At 39.2% G+C, this 24,136-nt stretch overlaps 1 protein-coding gene across 8 annotated transcripts in view; it reads right to left on the reverse strand.

Annotated features, from left to right (window-relative positions):
• sulf1 (sulfatase 1) overlaps window positions 1–24,136 on the reverse strand; it is a 97,679-nt gene that overhangs the window by 24,981 nt on the left and 48,562 nt on the right. For 5 of the 8 annotated variants that reach the window (XM_058765768.1, XM_058765772.1, XM_058765775.1 and 2 more), the window contains exons 2-3: window positions 19,793–20,113; window positions 1,265–1,481 (exon numbers count right to left, since the gene is read on the reverse strand). In XM_058765768.1, coding sequence (XP_058621751.1) covers window positions 1,265–1,433 — 169 coding nt within the window. In that variant the 5' untranslated portion in view covers window positions 1,434–1,481; window positions 19,793–20,113. The remainder of the gene's footprint in view (window positions 1–1,264; window positions 1,482–19,792; window positions 20,114–24,136) is intronic. The other 3 variants (XM_058765770.1, XM_058765769.1, XM_058765771.1) reach the window with 3 other exon arrangements.

A 24,136-nucleotide genomic window follows, 5' to 3' on the forward strand; every position in this document is an offset into this window, starting at 1 on the left:
TGGATGTTATGCTCTCAGAGGAAGGAACCTGATCCAGTGACAACAGTTAGGCTTACATTATGGGACAGATACCAAGAGAGACTTGGGTGGCAGATCAAGAAGACTAACAAGCAAGCAAGCAAGCTAATGTTCCTAGGAGTGAAGTCCGAGAAGGCTCAAGGCTTTTCTTTCCAAGGCTGAGTTAATAATGAACAACTTAAACTTAAATAGATCTCCTAAAAAAACTTGAGTGACAGTCGTGCTGAAACAAAAAAACACTGCAGAGCCTTAATGCTGGTGTTCCCACAATGTGTTTTAACCCTAAATAAACACTACTTAACCAGCTAATCAAAGTCTTCAGGATTACCAGGCAAATGTGTTGAAGCAAAATTCTGCAGGAACATGACCATCCAAGATCAAGATAGGACATTTCGGACCTTCGTCAGCCATTATGTTGGTCCACCAGCATCATCAGCTAAGTTTGGTTATGGTGATCCACTAGCTAGACCAGTGCTACCTTAAACCACCATGGACCAGTATGGAAAATCATGCTGGTCTAAGATGCTCTTTCCAGTTTTTGTCTCGTTTTCCATACGGATATGTAAACATTCTGAATTCAAAATGCATTTACTTGAGTAGCAAAATGAAGAAAAAGTCTTGTTTTCTGAGAAAAAAAACAAAACAAAAACAATTCTGCAAAAATAAGTGAATTCATGCCTAAAACAAGAATGAAGTATCTGCCAATGTGGTAAGAAAAATACACATAATCCAAAAGGAAAAGAACATTGCTTTTCTTACCTTAGTAGAGGATAATTTTCTTGTTTTACATAAAAACTCAACCGATTTTGAGACATTTATCAGAAGAAAAAAGACTTAGTATCTTACATAATGTTGCTTCTCAAGTAAATGTATATTGATTTAAGAATGTTAAGTAAGTAATGTAAGCCATAATGGAAATGGTCAACAAATACTACTTGAAACACCACTCAAATCAAAACAAAACAAATCAAATCAAATCCAAATATTGAAGTGAAAAGTGCAAATTCAAACACCCAAATCAGTGAGGGGAATAAAAAAGAAAAAAAGGTTTGGTCTAGAGTTCCATTCCCATGTTCCTCCAAGTATCATTACTGTTTTTGAGGATCTCTACAGTAACTTTCCAGACTACTTGCTGATTCATAACTATTGCATGCTGAGCACTGACAAAGCCTCAAGAGGGGTCTCCACCTCATTCGTCTGCGGAACAGATGGGCCATTAATGATGAATTGCATCTGGTATACTCACCCAACTCCACATCCTGGTCATCTGTCATGATGAGTATGATGTTGGGTCTGATGTTCCGTCGGTCACCTTGAACACGCCCACGCAGGCCCTGACCACGGGTGGTGAAACCAAAGCAGACCAGTGGGGCGGCCAGGACCATCATCCAGGCCAGGCTCACCAGCTGCATCATGGGACTGTGTGAACACGAATCAGAAGGCTGGAATCCTCACAACGTAATCTGTTTAGAAAAGAGCAAAAAGATGTTAATGTTTCAGGGTTTCTAAAAAGGTCAAAACAAATGTTACTATGGTTAACAGAAATTGGAGAGACTAAAAAGAACCACTTTTCCTTCCTTAGCAAGACAAATGACAACTCCAGATCCTTGTCTACGACTTCTAATAAATCATTTGCATCTGTTTTTAAGCTCACTGTCATCTATTTTCACATCCATCCACAAGAACAGCAACAGACCATAGAAAATCTCAAACCTTACACTGAAAATAAACATAAAACACCCTTTTAAAGGAATCAACACATGCTTTAAAGTTCCAGCATATTTCCAGGATGTCCACCCACTAAAATAAACATACAAAAAGTATACTTTAGCTTAAACGTTTTACGTAAAATTGCAACTTAATGAACATATAAACACTCCATAACCCTACCTGTAAAGTTCTTAGTTTAGTAGTGTCACAGTGGCGTCATACACCCAATATCTTTACTGCAGTCCTTCACTCATATTTACAGACACTTTCTTGAAGTCAGAAGGGCCTGAGTGTCTCTCTCCGTGTGTGCAGACAAGCCAGCTCTTTCTCTCTAATCAGTCACACTCCTTCAGTACCACTGAAGCCTTGCTATTGGCTATTAAGAGCTGCACCGTCCCACACCCAGCCAATCACGTTTTATGGCCAGGTTGTCATTCAAAAGGCCCAAAGCTTGTGACCCCTAGCGGACACCCGGTGGGAATTACGAAGCCAGTGAAGGCAGTACGGGGGAGAGGGTTCCGCTACATTAACCCTTGTGCTGCAGTCGCCAGTCGCAGGTTTACAACACTGACCCTTTACATGGCATGGCATGGCATTCGCTCTACACCAGCAAAGATCTTTCATATTCCATAAATATGATTCATTTCATAAAACCCACGTTTTGGGGTTAAGTCTTGTAGTTGTTGTACTAATGCAGAAGGTAAAGTCATTTTTCACATTTTAATTTTCCTGACGACTGGCTGCATGCATAAAAAAGGGTTTGATTGATATACCCGTCCAATTTCTTTGCGAGTTTATTGTATAAACCTTATGGAGGACCATATTGCTTGTGGCCCCATGCTGGTCTTTGTCTCCGATCAATGAGCTGTTAAACAATATGGCCATTTATGCACCTGAGCCTAATCACATGCCATTCATTTGGCCTGATAATTTTTCTTGGCAATGTAAATGACCCAACTTAAATAGTCATTTCATACTTATGACAAAAAACAAACAAACAAAAAAAAAAAAAACAGTGAGAGTCAAGAAAGAGTAAATTAGAGTCAGCACTGGTTTACAGTATCAACTCCAGGCCAATGTGTCCACATATTCAAACAACAAACAATACTCCGTTTGACAGATGGAAAATCGCTTGAGAATTAGTGACGCAAATCAAAATCATATTATGTGAAAGCAAGGATGTAACCATGTCTTGGACATTGGTGGGGACAAAAACAAATGGATGTCACCTCAAATGTTACGGAAATTAAAGAATTTAAAGGAATATAAAGGAATCAAGTACAAAAAAATATATAAAAAAAATAGTAAAAGAAATACAGAGTTCTGGCATGAAACTCTAGATGGCGCAGTCCGATAGGTCTAACTCAATCTGACCTAATGACATCATTATCACATGACACAGCTGATTGGTTCTCTCCTGTATCAGTAGCCAATGAGCTCACTGCTCAATATTCAAATACCTGGCTTTTGTTTGCTGTAGCAGTTAGCAGCACACTCAAACCCTCCACCTTCCCCAGCTCCACCTGTATAGATCTGCTACGAGGTGATTATTCATGTGTGTTATATGTGCAGCAGCAGTATTTCCTACATGCACACAGCAGCATGTTGTGGATGTACTGGCAGTAGCAAGTCTCGGTACTTGCTCTGCCGCAGCAGCAGCGTAGCAGATCTATTCCACCAAGACCAAATACATTAACATTGTCATGTACATTACTATGCCAGTCCCTCCGAGAGTTGTCATGACAGAACTGCAATTTATTGCAAACTTTCTGCAGAAAATGATTTTATTTTAAAATATGCACTCACTCATTTTCTTAAAAACTCTTTTTCATGCTGAAAATGGCTCTGTTAATGTTTCTTCCATTTAACATAAACATCCATTTATGAATTGCTTTACATGAATTGTGCAAAAGATCAAAGTTATTTTTAATTGAAAACAGCAAAATTTGACAAAAGTTAGATACTTTGCGTCACTGAATATTATCATCAATTGTTGAACTTGAACATTGAGAAACTCGTCATTTACTTACTCATAACATTCACAAAAACATTTATGCTGTTGTCTATCAAACTCCAAAAATGAGTATAAAATTACTCCATATGACTTCAGTGCAATATCTAACGTATAAGTTTTTGAAGACATACGATAGCTTACAAGTACTTCTACATTGCTTTTATAGTGCTTTTTTTGTTGCTTGACAGATGTGATCAGTATGAACTGTCACTTTAAGGACTGATACCAATGAGAAAAAAATAACGTCATATGGATTTGGAACAACATTAGGGTGAGCAAATACTGTACATTTTCATTTTCAGTGGGTGGACCACGTGACGTCCGATAAGAAGGAGCTGTTGAACGGAAAACCATGTGCTTGCCCTCCTCTATCATTGTGCAGATGATGGGCTGCCTCTCAAATGGGGCTCTAAGTGCTTTTTTGGACAGCGTGGATTTCAGACAGGCAGCATGAGGGATAGTCGGTCCAGTCACCCTGACAGCACTGTGCAAACACTGGCGCTGTTTAGACAAACCCCTGGTGCTGGGGATGGCAGGGTCCAGTCAGACCAGAATGTGCATGCGCACACACAGTATGACTTCCAGATCTCAACTTCTTAAGGCCCAGAAAATATATAGAGAAGTCCCTCAAACATTTATTTATACACATGCTTGCTTTCCATCATCTGTTTTATGTCTACATGGTGGAAATTAGATTGACATTTCAGCATCAGTATTCAATTTAGAGTGCTAAATGAGTCCTTTCACTGACATTCTCGTGTGACACTACAAGATTAACTATTGTGTGATGTGCCTTCAGCAATTTGAAACCAACATTAATAACGCCAGCCAAATAAAGTCCACATACAAAATGAAGAGCCACTACTGTGCTATTTAGCTCAATCCTGTGTTCCTCAAGCAACCCTGAATTAAACTGTCTCTGCCCTCAAAGATGACACATTCACCCTCATTCCAGCACTGTAATTTTAGAATACAGTCAAACCAAAATAACTCTTCTATTTTCTTCCCTGGAGGGATAAAGGGTCGTGAATTATAATTTAGTTTTAATTACCCTCATTACTGTGAAAATGTGTTCCAGTTGGTGGCACTGGCAAGAACATAAACCACTACTTTTCTCTGATGTGCGAGTCCTCCACTGACCCTTTGCCTACGAAAAACAGACCTGCTATCCTCCATTTCCATGAATAATGGGAAACAAAGCTTCCACACTTCCATGACTCTCTAACACTGAATCAGCACTGGGCTGGTATGCAAAAATGATGTGATGTTTGTGTCTGAAGCCTTCAGCGGAAAACCTGGCGACTTCCTCTGGCTTAGTCGAACTGTTATTTGGATAATGTGCTTGTAATGTGCAGAACAAAAAGTACTTCCAATTCACTTGCTTTAAACATTATGCAACTATTTAAAATTCGGTTATATTGAAGTACAGTGAGATATAGTGCCCAGATCACTAAGTTGAACTTAAGTTATATTCCTGAATTTAACTGAAGCCAATAATTATTATTTCTATTATGGCTTCAAAATGAAACCAAAAACCCCCCCAAAAAAAACAAAAAACAAAAAACCCCACAAAAGACAAAACTCAAAACAACACCACACCACAAATGAAGTGTTTATTTACATTAAGTGAAAATAGCCCACCTTGTTGGCAGAAGCTATTTACACTAACTCCGCCCACCAACACGTGATTGGGATAGTCAAAACTACAAAAGACGATCATTTAACAACAGCTCCAGCGGCGTAGATGGTAAAGCACATGTAGTATTTTTGATGCAATTGACCAGGTTTCGAATCCACCTTATGCCAAACTTTTTTTCTGCCTTTTAAAATCACACCAGAAAGGCATTTATTTTCAATAAAAATTAAGGAAAAAATTAAAATTGAAAATAAATTATCGGGTAGGTGTAAGGATGGCTTTATTGTCCCAATAAGGTTGGATCCATTCAATATCTTGAATTAAAATGATAATTTACAGTCAATAAGTAGTATAAATGGCAAAAAATCCTGCTATTTTAACAGTGTAAATAGAATCTATAGCTATTTTCACAGTGCAAATGGCATATCGCTAAAAGAAATACTGCTTTTTTCACTTAGTGTAAATAGAAACCATTGCTAATTGCACTTAGTGTAAATAACATATATCTCTAAGAAAATATTCTACGTTCACTTAGTATAAATAGCCTCTATCACTATTTACACAAAAAAGCAAAAATAACAAAATACAAATTAAAAACAAAACAAAATGAAACCCCCAAAAAAAAAAAAAAATATTATATTATATATATATATATATATATATATATATATATATATATATATATATATATATATATATATATATATATATATATATATATATAATATATATATGATATTGAACATATATTTCATTCAGAGATCTTTTACAGATTACATTTGTGTATTATTAAAAGTACTGCAAGTTTAAGTGAGGTCTAGATGACAACAAAGTAAACTAATTAAAAGAATATGCACAAAAATACAGTATACTGTCCGATAAAATCCTTAAATCCTTGATTTAAAAATGCATTTCTAAACAAAATTTGTAATAATTTTATAACAAACCATAGTAACTTGAGACTATTTTAAGTTGTGGTTCAGGGTCTGCGCACATCTGCCGAGCGCCATGCCTTTGTAGACCTGCATTGCTGAAGAACACAAGAAAGCTTTCTTCTGGGTCACAGATGAGCACCAGAGCAAGCATCGTCCCAGCCCTTATTGTTTTTAGGGATTAGAGGAAATGACTCAGTAAATTAGCCTCTACTGTACTAATCAGGGCTAAGCTGGGGGAATAATATTTGGGACTTATTAAGAAAAAAAGGTCTCGAAGGTTCAAAGGAGCAAAACAAAAAGGCTACTATTGGACTTTAAGCCTGACACACAGCTGCCAAAAAATAGCCCCATATGAAAGAGGTGCAATTTTCAGATTAATGGATGACAGGACCAGGGTCCTTCAATGTGATCCAAAATCTGTACTTTTATGATTTCACTATGCTTTCAGCCCCCCTTCCATGCATACAAAGGCATCCAGCCCCCCTTCCTAACCACAAAGCGGTGTTTTCTAGCATGTAGTGCTATCAGAGACAGTGGCTCAGAGGTTCTTGGCAAGCAAAAAGCCACCACTGCTGCCTGTGGTGAAGGCCCAGACCACATACTTTCATGCGCCCTGAACCCCCTTTGACCCACGTGGTAATGTGGGGTGGTTAACCCAAACCTCAAGCACCTGGACTCTCAAAAGACTCTCGGAAATGAGTGCCACCGAATTCACAGGCTTCACAGGTAAGGATAGATGAGTTCCTGAGGAAGAGGCTGCACGATTAAGATCAGAATGTCATGACCCGGCACATTCTTTCCAACCGCACTGGGTTTTATAACATCTAGACTGCATCACGAAGAGTCTGGTTTCTGTCAATCCTTCATCCAGGAACATGAAAATGGCAAGGCCACATTCGTAACTTGTGCGATCAGCTTCTAAAAATCACTTAAATGAAAACCCTGATCCCTGTCAGCTTGAAATAATTCCTTTTAAACCAGAGCACCATGCAAGAACTCGTCCTTCACCATGGCAAAGTTGTTTGTGCATCTTCATTGCGAATGAGAGTCCCTCGTGGGCCAAGAACAAGCATAAATCAAACCAGATGGCAATGCTAAATAGTGAGTCAGCCATTCATAAATGGAAGGTTTGCATAGACAAAGACAGTCTCGAGGGCTAATCCCCCTTTCCATTCCCTCACTATAGAGACTTCACTCGCACCGTGTTCTCCACAGAATGTGCCTGTACAGAAGCCAAGTCACTGGAGAACAATCAGCAGTAAGAACACTTCACAGTTTATTGGTTGTGACAGTTGCATTTTAATTATCAAAGAGTCCAAGACAAGATTTGTTTTTACTTTAACGACGCTGTTAAAGTGATTTTTACGGGACGACGCTCAAAATATCCCATTACCTGACAGATATGACCTGTCTCAGATGTTTGTCAATTATTTTGTGCATTTGCAAAGAAACGCTTATAGTACCTTATAGTAAAGAAAGAAAGAAAAAAAAGTGGTCACACTTTATTATAATGTCCAATTCTTGCTACTAACAACCTATTAAAGGGTTACTCCCTTTAAGGGTTACTCCCAAACAGCGTTCATGTGGATACATTGTTTTCATTCAAATCAAAGCGTAGACGACATAAACAACGTATCCACGTGGCGGAGCTGACACAGAGCATATGCGGTTTGCGTTCAGTGGACACTCCCCAAAATGGCGCTATGGTGACGTGGAGACAAATGGTTGAATAAAGTCATTATTTTTGTTTTTTGCGCGTACAAAAAGTACTCTCGTAGCTTCGTAAAATTACAGTTGAGCCCCTGATGTCACATGGATTATTTTACCGATCTCCTTGCTACATTTCTGGACGTTGATCGTGTTATTTACATTGCAGTCTATGGGAGGGTCAGAGAGCTGTCAGAATGCATCAAAAATATCTTAATTTGTTTTCCGAAGACGAACAAAGCTTTTACGAGTTTGGAACGACATGGGGGGGTAAAGTGATTAATGACAAAATTTTCATTTTGGGGTGGAGTAACCCTTTAACTACGACTTTTACCTCAAACTCGTAATTTGCTACTTATTAATAGTTAGTCAGGTACTTGTTAAGTTTAGGTATTGAGTAGGATTAGGGATGCAGAATGTGTTCATGCAGAATATGTGCTTTATATGTACTAATAAACAGCCAATGTGTTAATTATAGGCATGATAACAAGCAACTAGTTAATAGTGAGAACTGGTCCTTATTCTAAAGTGTTACCTAAAATGTTGTTCCAAACTTTTATAACTTTCTTCGTTAACAATTTACTTAATGCCTTCATGTACAATGCATTATAAAGGGTATTAAAGGGTATAATGCATTATAATTATTCATAATGTGTGTTGCAATACATTATATCTTGATGCATAGTGTAACAATGAATTGATGTTATAATGTAGTTACAATTATTCATGAGATTGTACAATGTATTATAAGGTGCATTATGGCATAATGCATTATATATTATAAAAACGCATTATATATTAAGGCTTTAAATAAAGTGTTACCCTTTTCTTTTGTAGAGGAAAAAAAAACATTTTATCTATAAAATGAGTCAATGGGATAAGCTTATTCAAAATATTAATTAAAAAAATACTACATAATGCAAAAACATCACTGAAACAATTCTTTCATTGGAGAGAAAAAAAAAATTCCTAAAACTTATTTAAATTAATTTTTTAATTTTTTTATAATTTTTGTTCCACAAAAGAAAGATGATTTTGGAATGACATGAGATTGAGTAGATGAGAATATAATTTTTTGTGTGAAGTTCCCCTCACATGGGTGATCTTCTGGAAAGTTTTGCATAGCAAAAGAAAGGCTGTTTGAATTGCATGGAGACTGCACATAGATGACAGTTTCCGCAGAGGCTGTTTGCATATTTCTGTATGCTGATTATTCCCTTCGGGGGAGAAATGATTACTTGGCCACAAAATTTTGAGGTTTGTGTTTTGCAACGTTTCTTTTTTAAAAATCAGCCAGGACTTTGCTGATCCATCCACAGTGTCAAAGCCTACAGAGTCGTGGAGGACTGTGGTCAGGCACACCGCATGAGCCTCCATCAACAAGAGGATTCCACCCACATGTGAGCGAGGAAGGTCAACAAAACTAGTGTGATGTGACCAGTTTTAGAATGTGCACCCAAATGTAACATTGGACCACATTGATTTTCATTGGACAAAAATACATTGGAGAAAATTTAAAAATATGTTCATTTTGTTTAACAGGAAAAAAAAAAAAAAGAAAATCATACAGGTTTTCAGAATGATATGAGAATTTTCATTTTTAGGTGAACTTTTCCTTTAGAACCATCAGAAGAATTTTACACGGCCAAAACAGGCTGTTTGAATACAAAGAACATATAGAAAGTGCACATAGATGAGTTTCTGCAGAGGCTGTTTGCATATTTCTGTATGCTAATTATTCCCATCGGGGGGAAAATGATTACTTGGCCACAGAATTTTTTAAGGTTTGGATTGAACATTTCTTTTTTTAAAATCAGTCAGGACTTTGCTGCTCCATCCACAGTGTCAAACAAACCCTACAGTGTTTTGGCAGAATGTGATCAGGCACACCGCATGAGCCTCCATCAACAAGAGCCGTCCACCCACATGGGAGCGAGGAAAGCCAACAAAACTAGTGTGATGTGACCAGTTTTAGAGTGGGTACCCAAATGTAACTCTTTGCTCAATCACCTTCAGGGCACATTTTGTTCTCACTGATGGAACAGACGACTGATTGTGGTAAGAAGAAGAATGTGGAATCTGACTGAAGTGGCTTCAGTTTGGTCTCACATCACTGGACCATTCGGACTAATCATTACAGAGTGAATGGATACACTGCAGTCACATGAATGATAGCCATGCCAACTGACTCACACTCAAACACCTTTTCTAAATGGGAAAACCACGTGCAACTTTGCTACTCTGCATGAAAGTTCATAGAATAAACTTTTTTTTTGGATTACAGACACTGAAAGAAGATTCAGCTGTATTCTACTAAAAATATAAACCTTTCATGAATAGAAAATTATAAATTAAAAACTCTAATATCTAACACCAATATACACCTTAATGACATTCTGATGGTTCTCAGAAATTCCAAAGCACCTCAAATCTAAGTATTGAATTTAAAACTAAATGACTTTATACCATACAGCAAGATTTTTACAGCATTTCTACACAAACAAATCTGAATTAAAATCACACAAACAGAGAAAGTCGCATTTCTACATTTGAATGACTACATAAGTTCCATGACAAAAGCCACCTATACAAGCCAGAGCTTTGCCCTTGTAGTCACACTACCCCAATGGGAGGAGTCTTCCAAAAAAGTTATTTCAAATGCAAGGCTGTGCGCTTGAAACATCCCATTGATGTTCCAGGGTAGTTTTTCTCTTTGGCACTTACCATGTTTGTGTGTGTATCTAGAGACTTGACTTGTGCTGAAGGAACAGAAGCTTTTCTATCTGCTGGAACAGCTGAGCAAACCGCCAAAATCAAATCAAATCAGGAGTGGCGGCAGTTGTCAACAGTGTAATGCCAGCCAGCATAAAAATGCCACTGTCCAAATAGGAGTGCATGCCATATGGATGCCTGTAGGCCAAAGTTCTCCATCCTGACAGAGTTATCTGGTGGTTTTTAAAGAAATGGTCTAAAACAACCAAATTCTAGTGGTTATGTAGTATTTTTTTTTAAAGCCTAGTGCGTTAGAAGATACACATGAACTACTACTTCATTTTTTTCTGTTTCTTTCTTAGAGGCTTTTATGAAACATTTCTACAGGCAATGGACTATATTTAGCAGAGAGTTGTTAGTGTTTAACCACTGGCATAAAAGCTTTGACAATGTGGTTTCAGAGCAAATAGCAGTGACTTTCACTGAAAACAAGTTTTATGCTGATCTCCAACAGGACCCAAAAGAGTGGGGCTTTGGGGCCCCGTTACCTGACAGATCCCATCTCATTCATTATTAATGCATGTAAATGTCATTAAAATAATCTGCCTCCCACAGACTTCAAAGCCTTGCGGGAAACAGGAATTTGAACCAATGATAGAAGGGCCTACCCAGCACGAAACAATAAATAAAAACCTGTCCAGCGACAGCTGGTCAGGGCAAAAATCCGGATTTAGATGGCAGAAAGAGAATATTAGGACCGTGGTAGACCAAAAAAAAAGTGGTAACACTATTTCGATAGTCCACTTTAGACATTCAGTTAACAGTAAGTAACTTTGCAACTACATGTCAACTAGCAGTCATTAGAGGATTAGTAGACTGTCTGTTTAATATCTTCCAACACTTTATTTTGATGGGTACACAACATAAAACATACTGAGTATGAGAGACTTTGCAAGTATGTGTCAACTTATTCTACTAACCCTAAACCTACCCTAACAGTCTACTCAGAGTTAGTAGACACGTAGTTGCAAATTAATGAGAATTAGTTGACATGTAGTTAAAAAGTTACTTATAGTTAGTAGAATGTCTAAAGTGGACTATCGAAATAAAGTGTAACCAAAAAAGATTAAGTAATTTGCTCTTCTGTGAACTTGTGCAGACAGTTTGAGCACTTAGACTTTGAAAGATTGATGCCATGGCCACTTTAGTTCCCCAGGCTGCCAAGCTGCTTTGCCATGCCAGCTCACATTAACAGGTTCTCCAGTGACACCGGACTCGCGCACACCCACACCCAGCTGCAGCTGATGTTAGTCGACCGGGCCGTCGCTCAAGAACCCATCCACTGGGCCTCACTCGCACCTTAAAGCCCACCCAAAACCCCTCTCTAATCTCCAAACTAAGCACACATCACTACCTCTTATTTATGAATGCCAAGGCAGGGGGGCTAGAGCAAGTTTTATGATTTTTCCATAATCCAATATACTAGCAGCAGAGAGGCCCCTAAAGTCACGCTGTCTGAGAGCGATGGCGGAGCTATGGGTGACCTGTATCGTGGCATACGTGACTCTTGGTGGGTGCCGCACAGCATCTCAACGACTGTGGGAGAGAAAGAGCGAGCAGGCTTAAACATACAGGGTGCAGAATTCAGTACTAAGCAAATTCCATTCAGCTCCTCCTCGGCTTGGCTTTGGGAGAGATTAGCTTTCTCTTATGAAGGCCCAACTCATTAGCCACCTGCAAAGTCGGCGCAGCATAACCCAGTCAAAGCTTCAGACCTCCTCGACATTCTCCGGCTACTTACCCTGCTGTTTAAACGCAAGTACAATCGTCTGCGATTGCCAGGTAAGACTGAAATCAGCTCTGACCAAATTTGGCAGTGTCCTAACGGAGATTCCTCCTGGCGTTTTTGCTCGAGTTGAAGCAGCTGAAGCAAGCCATCCTCGCCTCTCTCGGTCAGCTGGGAGGTCTCGCTGGAGAGGTTTTCAGGCCATTCCTTTAAGTATGTGGTTAATGAAAGAAGCAAAAAAGCAGATCTCCAAAGACAGCATAATGGAGGAGGGGCAATGTCAAACATTTGGCCTTTGATCAACTCGGTATATGACAAATAACAGAGAAACAGACACAGTAAAAGCATTTTACGGGTCTTTGGTGGGAGGGGGAGAAAAATTAATTACAGCTGCAACCAGCCATACCATAATAAATGTGCTTCTTTGTCTTGAGAAATGCGCTTCTTTCAGAGCCTTTGACATTCAGTTCATATTCTCCACAAAACATACATCACTATGGGAAAAAAAAAAAATAAAATAGACTTTTTATAACTCCAGATCCAGATTCCAATATAAAACCAGTTAAAAGGGAACCTCCCAGAGAATACGTTTCATCTTAATTTAATTTTTTTAAGAAATCTTCCACTCACCACAGTGGCAAATACACCAAACACATTAAAATGCCACATAAAGAAAATATTCAAATTGCTTCAGTGAGTTTCCACTGACGTAACCGTCCTGAATAAATAAATCAATGTCTTTTCCATGAAATCAGCAGCCAGCTCCCACATGAAGAACATAGGGAGCCAAGCAAATCTGTTTGAGATGGAGTATCCTTGCCGCTTAAGTGATCCTAATATTATATGTGCCATTCGCTGACTGAAGACGTGTGGCACCATTACAAGCCTGAAGACATAAATCCCTCGCTATTATAGAAAAGGGTGCCACCGGGCCACATCTATGCCATGGGGGTTCTGTGTCTTGGAGGCCAATTTGTTGTTGACATGGGCAGGCAAAAAGACCTGGCCACAGATGAAATGACCCATCGGATAATGACTGATGAATATTCTTACTGGAACACTTGTCAAAACAAATTAGCAGAGTTTCTTTGACAAGGAAGATGGCAAGTTCAGGGTTTTGTGCACTTGTTGAAGTAGTTATCTAATAAAATTCAGTCATACTTCAGAAGTCATAGAAGGGCACAGGTGAAAAGGAGGAGAAAAAAGTCGGGTCAAAACAGAATTAGAATGTGATTCCATTGACTCCTAAAGTTAATGAGCCAAACTGAATTGTGATCTAACAAAATTTAAGTACTTGGTCTACCGGCAAGCACACACGGCAGGCCTCAGCACTAGAACATATGGCCTGTCTGAAATTGGAGAGACTGTGTTACTCCATTTAATGCCAGGATCAACTTTCAACTCGCACTTATTTCATCAGTAAGACCAAAGTAAGAGATTTAGTTGCTGAACCTCGAATGAAAAAGCCGCAGAAGTGTACATCACAGAGCTTTACATGTTGTCAAATGAGTCGGAGAGCACATACTCTGTGCTGGCGAAACCATCAGCACTGTCCAGTGGATGTTCGTTTGAGACTCTACCTCTTATAGCGAAGACTGCGGCAACCTGAAAGCTGAACTTGTACAAGGGGCTCTTAGGAACAGAATTCCAGACTGTTTTTGGGAGGGGTAAGTGGGTGGATGGAGGGCTCTGTCAGCAGGCCCCAGTCAGAGCATTTCTGTCCTAGTGTGAAACGGTACACTTCCAGAATGCAGGGCATGTACAGACAGAATCTCTGCAGAAAGACACCGACTATGAGAAAACCCATCCCTGACCTTATCCGTAACTTTCTGCTATAGACACCGATGGGATGTTACTCAAAAAGGAAAAAAAAAAAAAAACCTATTTGTTATCCATCTCTTCAGCCACACGAAGAAATGCAACCTGTAATTTGTACTCTGATGCTCCCTTCGCCAGTGCTTGAGGCGTGAATGCGTGTGGCTTTTTTCGAAGCGTGCGATCACATCATTTGTAACGTAATTAACTTTGAATGCACTGGTATTTTTCTGACACCTGTACTTACAGGTCACGCCCCATCCACAGACTGTATGATCTTTTCAAAATCACAGGATTCATTTTCAAAAGAAGTGCAGGCAAATATTCACATGCATTTACGAATTCACAGCCAGCAGGCCAAACCTAAAATGCTGAGTGCCAGAGAAAAACATGCCATATGTAAATGAGCCTGGAGCAGAGCTCTGGAATGCCCTCTGGGAATCTCAGCTGGCCAGTCTCTTTCCTATGTAAGCCTATTTCAACCTAAGAGTGAAAAATGTGACATGTATATAAATTAATAAGAAAAAATAAGAAAAAGTTTAAAATAAGAAAGTCAAACTGTGATATATTCGCGAAGTCAAAGAAGAAATAAAGTCGCAATCAAAAGAAATGTCAGAATAATGACAGTTGGGATTACGAAAGGAATTCATTTTGAGAAATAGTCGCAATTACAACAAAGCAGCAATTTGCGAGAAAGAAATGTTTTGAGGTGGTTGCAATTTTAAGAAGTCAGAATTAAAAATAAGCAATCAGAATTACGGGTGGAAATGTCATGTGCAAGACAAAATTATATTGAGAGATTTGCAGCTACAAAAAAAAAAAAAAATCTAATTTCTGAAGTTACAATTAAGAGATTAAGTCAAGATTCGTCTTTTTAGTTAAACAGGCTTTCATACTGGTCCTGGAACAGTTACAAATTAAAATAGAGACTGGCCTCTTATTCCTTCCTTTTGTATCCTTAAAAAAAATCTGTTAATCAACTAAACACAACATTTTGGTAAAATTAATTAAAAGAGGAGAAAACCAAATGCAATTTCCCTACCCTTGATCTAGTCTAATTTCTTCACTGCCACATCGATCACACCATGGCAACCAAACAGGAAAACCACAGAACCACTTCATTTGGATGGTACAGCTCTCCAGTGGCTTGCATGTTGGGCTCTGGCGAGACAAACCCAAAGCAATGAAAGGTTTATAGGCATTCCACTCAAGAGCAAGCCACAGCAGAGGTCAGACTCATATCCCCATGGTAAAGACGAGAAAGAGACATGAAAGCAAATCAAAGTCATTCAGCAACAGAATACGCTTGAGCCTGGATACGTTGCATGCTTAGAGCTGTCATGTCCAAAAGAGGCCGTTATGGACGCACTCAATTCGTTCCTGCAGCAGTTGAAGAAAAAAAAAAAAAAAAATTTAAACAGGAAGGGTGGGAGGTTACGTTTTTGAAAGCATCGCATGCTGTCTTTTATTAGGTGAGCTGTCGGCAGAGCTGCGTGCCTATTCTTTCCCCCCAGTTGGTTCTCTATTTTTATTCTGAATTAGTGGAGGATAAAAGCATCACCCCCTGGCCACACCACCTTTTTGAGCCTCCTTCACTCCAATGCATCCTGACGGCTGCTTAATTGCATGTGATATAGGCAGGCCCTTTTTCTTTCAACCTTAAATAGGATTGCCTGTTCTCTAGAACATTGTACAGCGGAATTGGCATGGAGAATGCCATCCATAGGCTGGTAAGAACAAGCTAGTTTGTGTGAGATTGCACGCGGTAGCAACATGTAACTTGAAAAAGTGTAAGAATACAAGAAAGGGCTTGGGGCGGCACAATGGTGGTTGGGTCCTTTGACCTCCTCCTAGGCAAAAGCTTCCGAGCTCTTTCAACTTCCCCTTACAAAACTGAAAGGCCCTAACTTTTCTTCAGACCTGGATAGTCCATTCCAATCCTCCACAATGACTCTTCCAGAGTCACCCAGTCCTGAGTGCTCAGAAGATCCCTAACACTGTCCATTCTTTGGACAAGCCAAAAAACAGCTAAACATCTGTGCCTCTACTCCTGTTAACCAGCTACAATGTGAACGAAGAAGATCAATAATGACTGGCTCTATTACCTTACCAATTGTAATTACCCCAAGGGGTTCAATTAGGTGTCTAAGTAGCACCTAAGTCTAGAAATTATTAGCAGAGGGCATCTTTAAAAAAGTTAAATACTGTATATGGAGACACCATTTGGAGTTCCTCAGATTGACCCATTGCCCGAATCTTTGAGAACCCGTAGATACCTTCTGAAGTTGCCTCAAAATACAATTTCAAGTGCCTTAAACCACTTTTCCCCCCGATGGAATTACTGGAGGAGGAACCTTTATCATCTTCAAGTTTTGACTTGAGGAACCATTGGTAGCCTCAAGTTCTTTAAAGGCCCTTCCAGTACTGTCCTTTTTACTTAGAGATTCCCCAAATCTTGGCAATCTAGGCAACCTGAAATGGATTTGCCTACCGTGACCCTGATGCAATAGTGTGATGCTCTATAAACACTTGGGGGCACTATTGAGAGCTTGTTCTGTTTGTTTTTCTCACAAGTTCTTAAAGCAGGAACATCAATGACTGCACTCTTTGAAGAGAGATCAGTGATATTCACAGTGAAATCATAAACTAAAGACCATAAAATAGTGCTATGAGCTACAGATAAGCAAGACAACACCAAGCACTGTCAACTCTCAATTACAGCTATGTTGTCACCCACCCTTCCCTTTTAAATTACAACCTCACTTCCTGCAGGAACACCATTATTAAGCTGAGATAAACAGCTACTACACAGTGTGGCTCAATTTCCTCTCTCACTGCCTATCTAAACAAGACTTTTAATGTCCATGTGGTGGGAATGGCTGTGCAACTAACACAATGGTGCTCCTCAGAGGATCCTGGGAACAGCTGGCACCGTTGGTCACCTCCACATGCTGCCATTTTTCCAGCACTTGACAGAAAGGTCCGTACATACAAGGCTGTTAAATGTCCAGCATGCTGGCAACTGTGATTTGTTTGACATAACAGCAGTGAATATAAGGCAACTAGTTAAAAGCATAGAGCCATTTTATAAACAGTACAAGAGCCATGTGGCGCAGTGGCACAAGGGTTCCCGCTGCTTTTGATTTGAGTTGGTAAGTGAACACGAATGGCAGGAGGTTAAATACTTAACACATGTCCAAAGCCTTAGGAAAACTGAGAAGCCATACAGGATATTAAAATCACAGAGTATGAAATGGTCATTGACAATAAGACTGAAATCTAAATTCAAAAATCACCAAAAATTTTTCCAAAGTTGGTCTTCAATACGAATCCTACTTCTCTCTCTCTCTCACACACACACACACACACACACACACAGAGCTTTAGAGTTCATGCTCTCTCATGGTCCCACTCTCACGGTACAGCTGATCCCCGGTCTAACGCTCCAAAAGACGGAACAGCTACTGAAAAAATATTAGTGTTGGCAGATCCAAATCTTGAACTGCAAATTATTCGCAACAGCTGCAGCGGCTGTTTAGACTTTGACATAAAACCGCAGAAATCTCTAAAAGATGCGGGGATCAAGATCATGTATCTGTTAACGCAAATATGAAAATTCTGTCATTATTTACTCACCGTTAAGTCATCCCAAACACGCATGTCATTCGTTATATGAAAAAGAGATGAAATATTTCTCCTTTTGTGTTCCAATGAAAAAATTAAATAGGAATTCGAGCTGTTAAGCTCCAAAATGTTGGTCCGTTCATCAGACAAAGCTATCAGATGGCTCCAGTAGATTTAGAATGTAATTCATGAGTTGGATGTACCTGCTTCATGATTTTGGAGCTTGACAACCTGGATTAGCCAGGACATTTAACAATATTTCCTTTTGCAATCCATAAAAAGTCATACAGGTTTGAAATAACATGCAGGTGAGTAATTGACAACTTTCCTTTTTGACGGTACCATTGATTTAAAACAGTGCATGGAAATGAGAAGCAGACTCATACATTTAAAACTAATTGCACCTGGAGCAAGTGATTGATGAAGAGCTTTAACTGACAAGTTTATGGCATGGCTCTGTTCACAAAGAATGAACAGGTCAAGGGTATTGTCTACGTTCAAACTTAAACAAGGGTTTGAGACCATACATAGACTTTACTTCAGATCTCCTCAAAGACCTCAGAGCTACAACACCTAATTACACATGGCTCATGTAAAAGAAAGACGTACTGAAAAGCAGTTTTGGCTACTAATGCACCCCATCAAGATTGATTTGGCAAGGTAATTTTTAACCTCACATTAAATCAGATCCACTTGTGCGTTAAATTGATTCAACGAAAGGTAATGTCTGCATAAGCGTCATCTCTCAAATGAGTTTTCAAACACTAATGAAGTTAGAGCAACTAATAAGGCATAACTGTACATCCACAGAAATGAAAACACTGAACGAAAAGAAATTAGTTCCTAAATTCACGTCCCTTCATAATCCCGCAGCCGTCACTGGTAATGACTGCCTTCATTGTAAAATCTCAACACTGGTGCTGATGTATTTGTGGTTTTCTCAAATGAATTTCAGCGTGTGAGTGAGTGATGTTGACATGGCTGATTAATGTGTGTAAATAAACATCATTCACACAACTCTATCTTTGTGGCATTCCTGGCATCATTCTTCTGCCCCCCTCGCCCTTACAGCTGTACAGTCCCCTCAGCAAACACCTCACGCTGTATACATGCCCGGCAGCAACATATTAATGCTAGACATCTAGTTCTTCATTGGCAGGTCTCCCTTTTTTTCGGTTTACTGGAGTTGAGTGAAATTTGTGGCATGACTTCTTTTGAGTTGAACCTTGGTTTGCATATGTTGCAACCTGGTCCAGGAGATGTTCGTAATGCCACATTTGTTCAGAATGAAGACAGAGTCAGCTTAATGCAAGACATGACTGATGCTGTTCGAATGCATTAAACTTGTGTTTGGCCGGCAACATGTGCAGGCTCAGACTCAAAATGAATTCGAGTAAATATATAGGCAAGTTAAAGTTTGTAAGCTGCAGGAGATCTAGCTTAGACCAAGCACTTACAATCAAATTTAAGAGAATTTATAACTGGCACAGTTTGAAGGTGATACTTAATCTGTAGTGAGATATTCATTTAAACTTTTCAGCAAGATAGCAATTAAATCAAGGTTTGCATGTCATCTTCAGGTAGTCAAAATCCAATTAGATAGTTCATTAAAACTTGCATAACATGCAAAAGACGTCCGTCCAGTCATTCAGAACCCACAATCTCTCATTCAGAAATCTCTCACAGAATCCCAAAGCTGACAGCACTTCAGCTTCCCACGAGAGACCCAAATGATACAGCCAAAAAAAACATTCAATACAACTAAACTAAAAATCCCAGACGCTCAGAGGAAAATCAAACTAGTTGGAAAGAGGGAGAATCAGAAGTGTTACTACCTGGATGTCAGTCTTGCTCATAGGGTTGATCTCTCTCGCTGTGGGTTGTTCGCTCTTGAGCTCCTCAGAGTGTTTGTGGGGACCACACTGCTCCTGGAAGACAACCTTCCTCCTCTAATCCGTTCTCCAATGTGATGACACACACTAACCCCAACCATCTGTTGAAACACGTCCTCCAGCACTCAGCACAGTGGTGCGTCAAGACAAACTACCCAGTCCAATCAGAGAGGGTACTGGGTGGCTCTTCCCAGGCTGGAGGCAGGGACAAGGACATAAGGGAAACACTAGTCAGAGATGTCTAAAAACTCCAGCCACGGTAACCTGAGATTTAGAGAGAGAGGGAGGAGAGAGAGGAGAAGAGGAGGGAGGGGATTGAGAATGTGAATGAGAAAGGAAGGGAGGGAGGGAGGGCAGCACGTCTCTGAACAGTTATGTTGCCACTTGTAGCTCACAGGAATCCCATGGAAGCAGCCTGGGGATCCTCAAATCTCACTTACACATAGTTGTAATGTAGTTTCCTCTAAAGCCAATTGCACAAAAAAAAGAAAAAAAAAAAAAAGAAAAAGAAGAAGTGTGGTCAGTTTAAGAATGTCTTGCATAGACCTCAATGCACTGCCGTTTGCACTACACTGTTACGTCTGCTCAACTCACACCTCCCCGTTATAAATCTTCAGCTGTCTCGGCAACATTCCTGTTCTTCACAATCTACTGCCTTAAGTTAAGCGAGAAAGAGATTTTCCAGAGATAAGAGACTGAGCCAGGATCATTAGCGCCATTTAGTTTCATTCATTTTAGCTACTGCCATTTGTTATGCTATACTGGATTTAAATAGCTTCACTGTAATTTATCTGAAGCTAGACTAAATACTCAGTGTTAATAGCTTATTTTCTATTAAATTTTAGTTAAACATTTGCTTTAGGGACAATGGCAGATAAGAGTTTCTGATAATATATATATATAAAACGTGCCTAATTCTTAGAAAATGTAATCTGTTTACTGGTGTTGGTTTTGAGAAATTGTTGAAAACTAAAGTTCAACAAATGTTTGAATTTAACTTGCTCAAAAAATGCGATGTAACCAAGTAAAAAGGTTTTTTCTTTTTTGCATTGCCATTTTTGCATTTTATAACCTTGCCTTATATATTAAAAAAAAAAAAAAAAAAAAGGTTAAAGGTTGTCCTTAATGAAGCATGTTTTTCTTCTTCATTATATCAGGAAAGTAACTAATGTATTACTTAAAAAAAGGGTAATGTATTTTTTCTTATTTGTGTGTTTACATTTATTTTCAATAAATTCATTCCGAAACAAAGTCATTGTATGCATGCACTGAAATTTTGATGTATTTTGTGAATAACTTATTGGATAAAACAAGACAAAGAAGTCGTGCCATTGACCCTTTGGACCCACAGGACTCTAGAAAAACAATTCTAAAAACAAACAATTTAATTTTGGTGCACACTGACAATCAAAAGTCAATTTTATCCTCATGTTTGTAGAATGTCAACAGAAAATGGCTTGCCTTATCAATCTGCAGCTCAATAAACATGCTAACCCTGGTTTCAGCGCTATATTAGCAACTAAGTTCATCAGTTGAGGAAATGAAAACAAAGGCTGCTAAGTGACCTATTAGCATTCTTTAAAGCTGCTTTCACACCTGGTAAAAGTTTCAGTTAGGCCAGACCAAACTCAAACACTGATCAATCTTCACTCGTGACAAGCCCCTCAAAAGCCCCAAATCAAACAAACATCGCAAACTCGTCATCAGGTAGCCACTGAGAAGACTAGCACATCTTATATGCCCATCCTTTAATACAAGATGTTTTTCACCTTTCCTATGCTAACGATGTCAGTCTGGAAGAGGTACTACACTGATAACAGTTTCAGGAGAGACTGGAAGGGTCAATAAGATCCAGCAGATGAGTTTTAGCATTGCTTAATGTTTACAGTGGAAAGAACAGTGTGACTCAGGTCTGAGAGCACTTACATTTGAAATACAGTTTTTTTCCTTCTACTCATCAAGCGTGTAATCAAACAGAGTCTCGTTTTTAAAGGGTTTCCTATGCAACCGGACACAAACTTCCAGCAAAAGCATTCATCACATCTTAACGCCATTTGCATGCTGTTGCGAGACTCGCTCTGATCTATTTTCCGGCCAGCGAATTCAGCGGAACTATTGGGTGAAAACAGATACTTCCACCATTTTAGCAGGATTCTCGTTTTCACTGCCGTTTAAATGCTCAGGATATTAGATTAAGAGCAACAAAGACTATTTTCAACAGGGGCACAAGAAACCCCCGGTCTTGGTTCACATGAGGTTTGGAAAAAAGGGGAATGGGATGAGGGCTTCAGGGGAAGAGCTCAAATTAGATTGACTGAATTCACAAAGTGTGGCCCACCCCATTACAACTACACACTTAGTACATGCCGCACCTCAAACACCAAAGCAAGCCCCCCAACCCCCACCCCCAGATATTTTGTAAAAGCCTTTGAGGAAAAGAAGGGGCAAACAACCCTGTTATTCAGTGGTCTCACTGATCACTGACAAGAAATGTCTCTAATTGTACAAGTTGTTCCCCAAGACAAACAAACTCCCAGCTGAGATCTTAAGGGAAATTTGAGTATCTATCAAAATATAAGTAACATCTTTAAATTTTACATTTTTAAAATTCAATTAATTTGTCAGTCATAGTCTCGTGAGAAAACCCATATTTGAGTCCTCTCTCCTTCCCCAATGCTTCCTGTGTACTCTTACAGGGCCATATATATATAAATAAATAAAAAGTTTCGTTTTATTGGATTTTTTTCACAGTATTTAATTCATTTATGTCTTTCAAACCCTCTAAAGTTTCATTGCAAACTTCTAGGGGTTTGGAAATGGCATTTGCAAGCACCTAGAGGTTTTTGCAAGGGAACTGCAGGAGGTTTGTGAGATAGAATAAAATCTAACAAAAATGAATCAAAAAATAAAATGACTATTATAATAAGATAAAATCTTCGGGTATGGAATCCATAGACTAACACACAATCATTAAAGGGCTAGTTCACCCAAAAATTTATATTCTGTCATTAATTACTCACTCTCGTGTCGTTCCAAACCTTCGTTCATCTTCGGAGCACAAATTAAGATATTTTTTATGAAATCTGAGAGCTTTCTGACCCTGCATAGAAAGCAACGGAACTGGCACGTTCAAGGCCCAAAAAGGTAGTAAAGAAATTGTCAAAAATGTCTTAATTTGTGTTCCAAATATGAACGAAAGTCGTACAATTTTGGAACGGCATGAGGGCGAGTAATTAAAAACAGAATTTTCATTTTTGGTTGAACTAGCCCTTTAAGGATCTTTGGGATTTCATGTTTGAAGCCTCTAGAATAGGACACTGCGAACTGTTCTTGTGTCAGATAAGCCTAAAGACCCTGCAGGAGGTCACTCAGGCTGTCCGGAGCAAAACCAAAAAAATCCCCCTCCCAACGCACAAAAGAGGGACACTGAATTAACCCCTCTCCCCTGCAAGGGCCCTCTCGCATCTACAATACTAAATGAGGCTCACAGGTGCAGCGAGAACCTTGTGTGTGTGTATATCAGCTAGAGGGGGCCTACTTGGTTCATTTGTCTCATTCATTATGCTTGGATGAGATTTGGTGTCTTTGGGCCAAGGGGGGCAGAGAGAGAGCGCCAACAAGCTCTAAACATAAATGACATTCGTGGTGTTGTCTTCCACGGTTTCAAGTGCCAAAAGCACGTGCGCAATGCAGCCACGCTCTGGATCAAAGACTTTATAGAGTCAGCTGCCTAATGCTTTGACCTCAAGCATGCTCTGATCTCAGCATATAACCCCATCACTATCCTGAAATACCCACATCTTTATCGCCAACATACATGAAACGGCTAGGCTTAGGTGTCAAAGACAGAACACATCCCAAAGGAAAATGAGTTTTCATTTAGGATGTACCAAAACTCAACAGCTATTCAAAAACATCACTGAATGCTATTCATCAGACTAGAACATCACACAGATCAAAAGGTAAACTAGTAAGTTAATTGCAAACTAACTGCACCACTTTGATTTCCCAGACAGCGGTGACCATTGTCAAGCTCATCAGCACCGTTCTTTGAGATTCGACATCAAAGCGGGTTGCTAGTTAACGCAATTATCACTATACAGACAAGTGTCATGTGGCTCTAATCAACCAATAACTATGGGGTGGAACCTCAATTATTGAAACTTGAATCAGAGTAATTTCACCCTGTTATTACAAAGTGTGTTTACACACTGTCAAAATGACATTAAACCACTATTTGCATATCTGTCTCAATCATTTTGTGCTGAGAGTGAAGGGGGATTCATG

Source organism: Onychostoma macrolepis, chromosome 24 (assembly GCF_012432095.1).
Source record: "Onychostoma macrolepis isolate SWU-2019 chromosome 24, ASM1243209v1, whole genome shotgun sequence".
In the NCBI taxonomy this organism is placed as follows: Eukaryota; Metazoa; Chordata; class Actinopteri; order Cypriniformes; family Cyprinidae; genus Onychostoma; species Onychostoma macrolepis.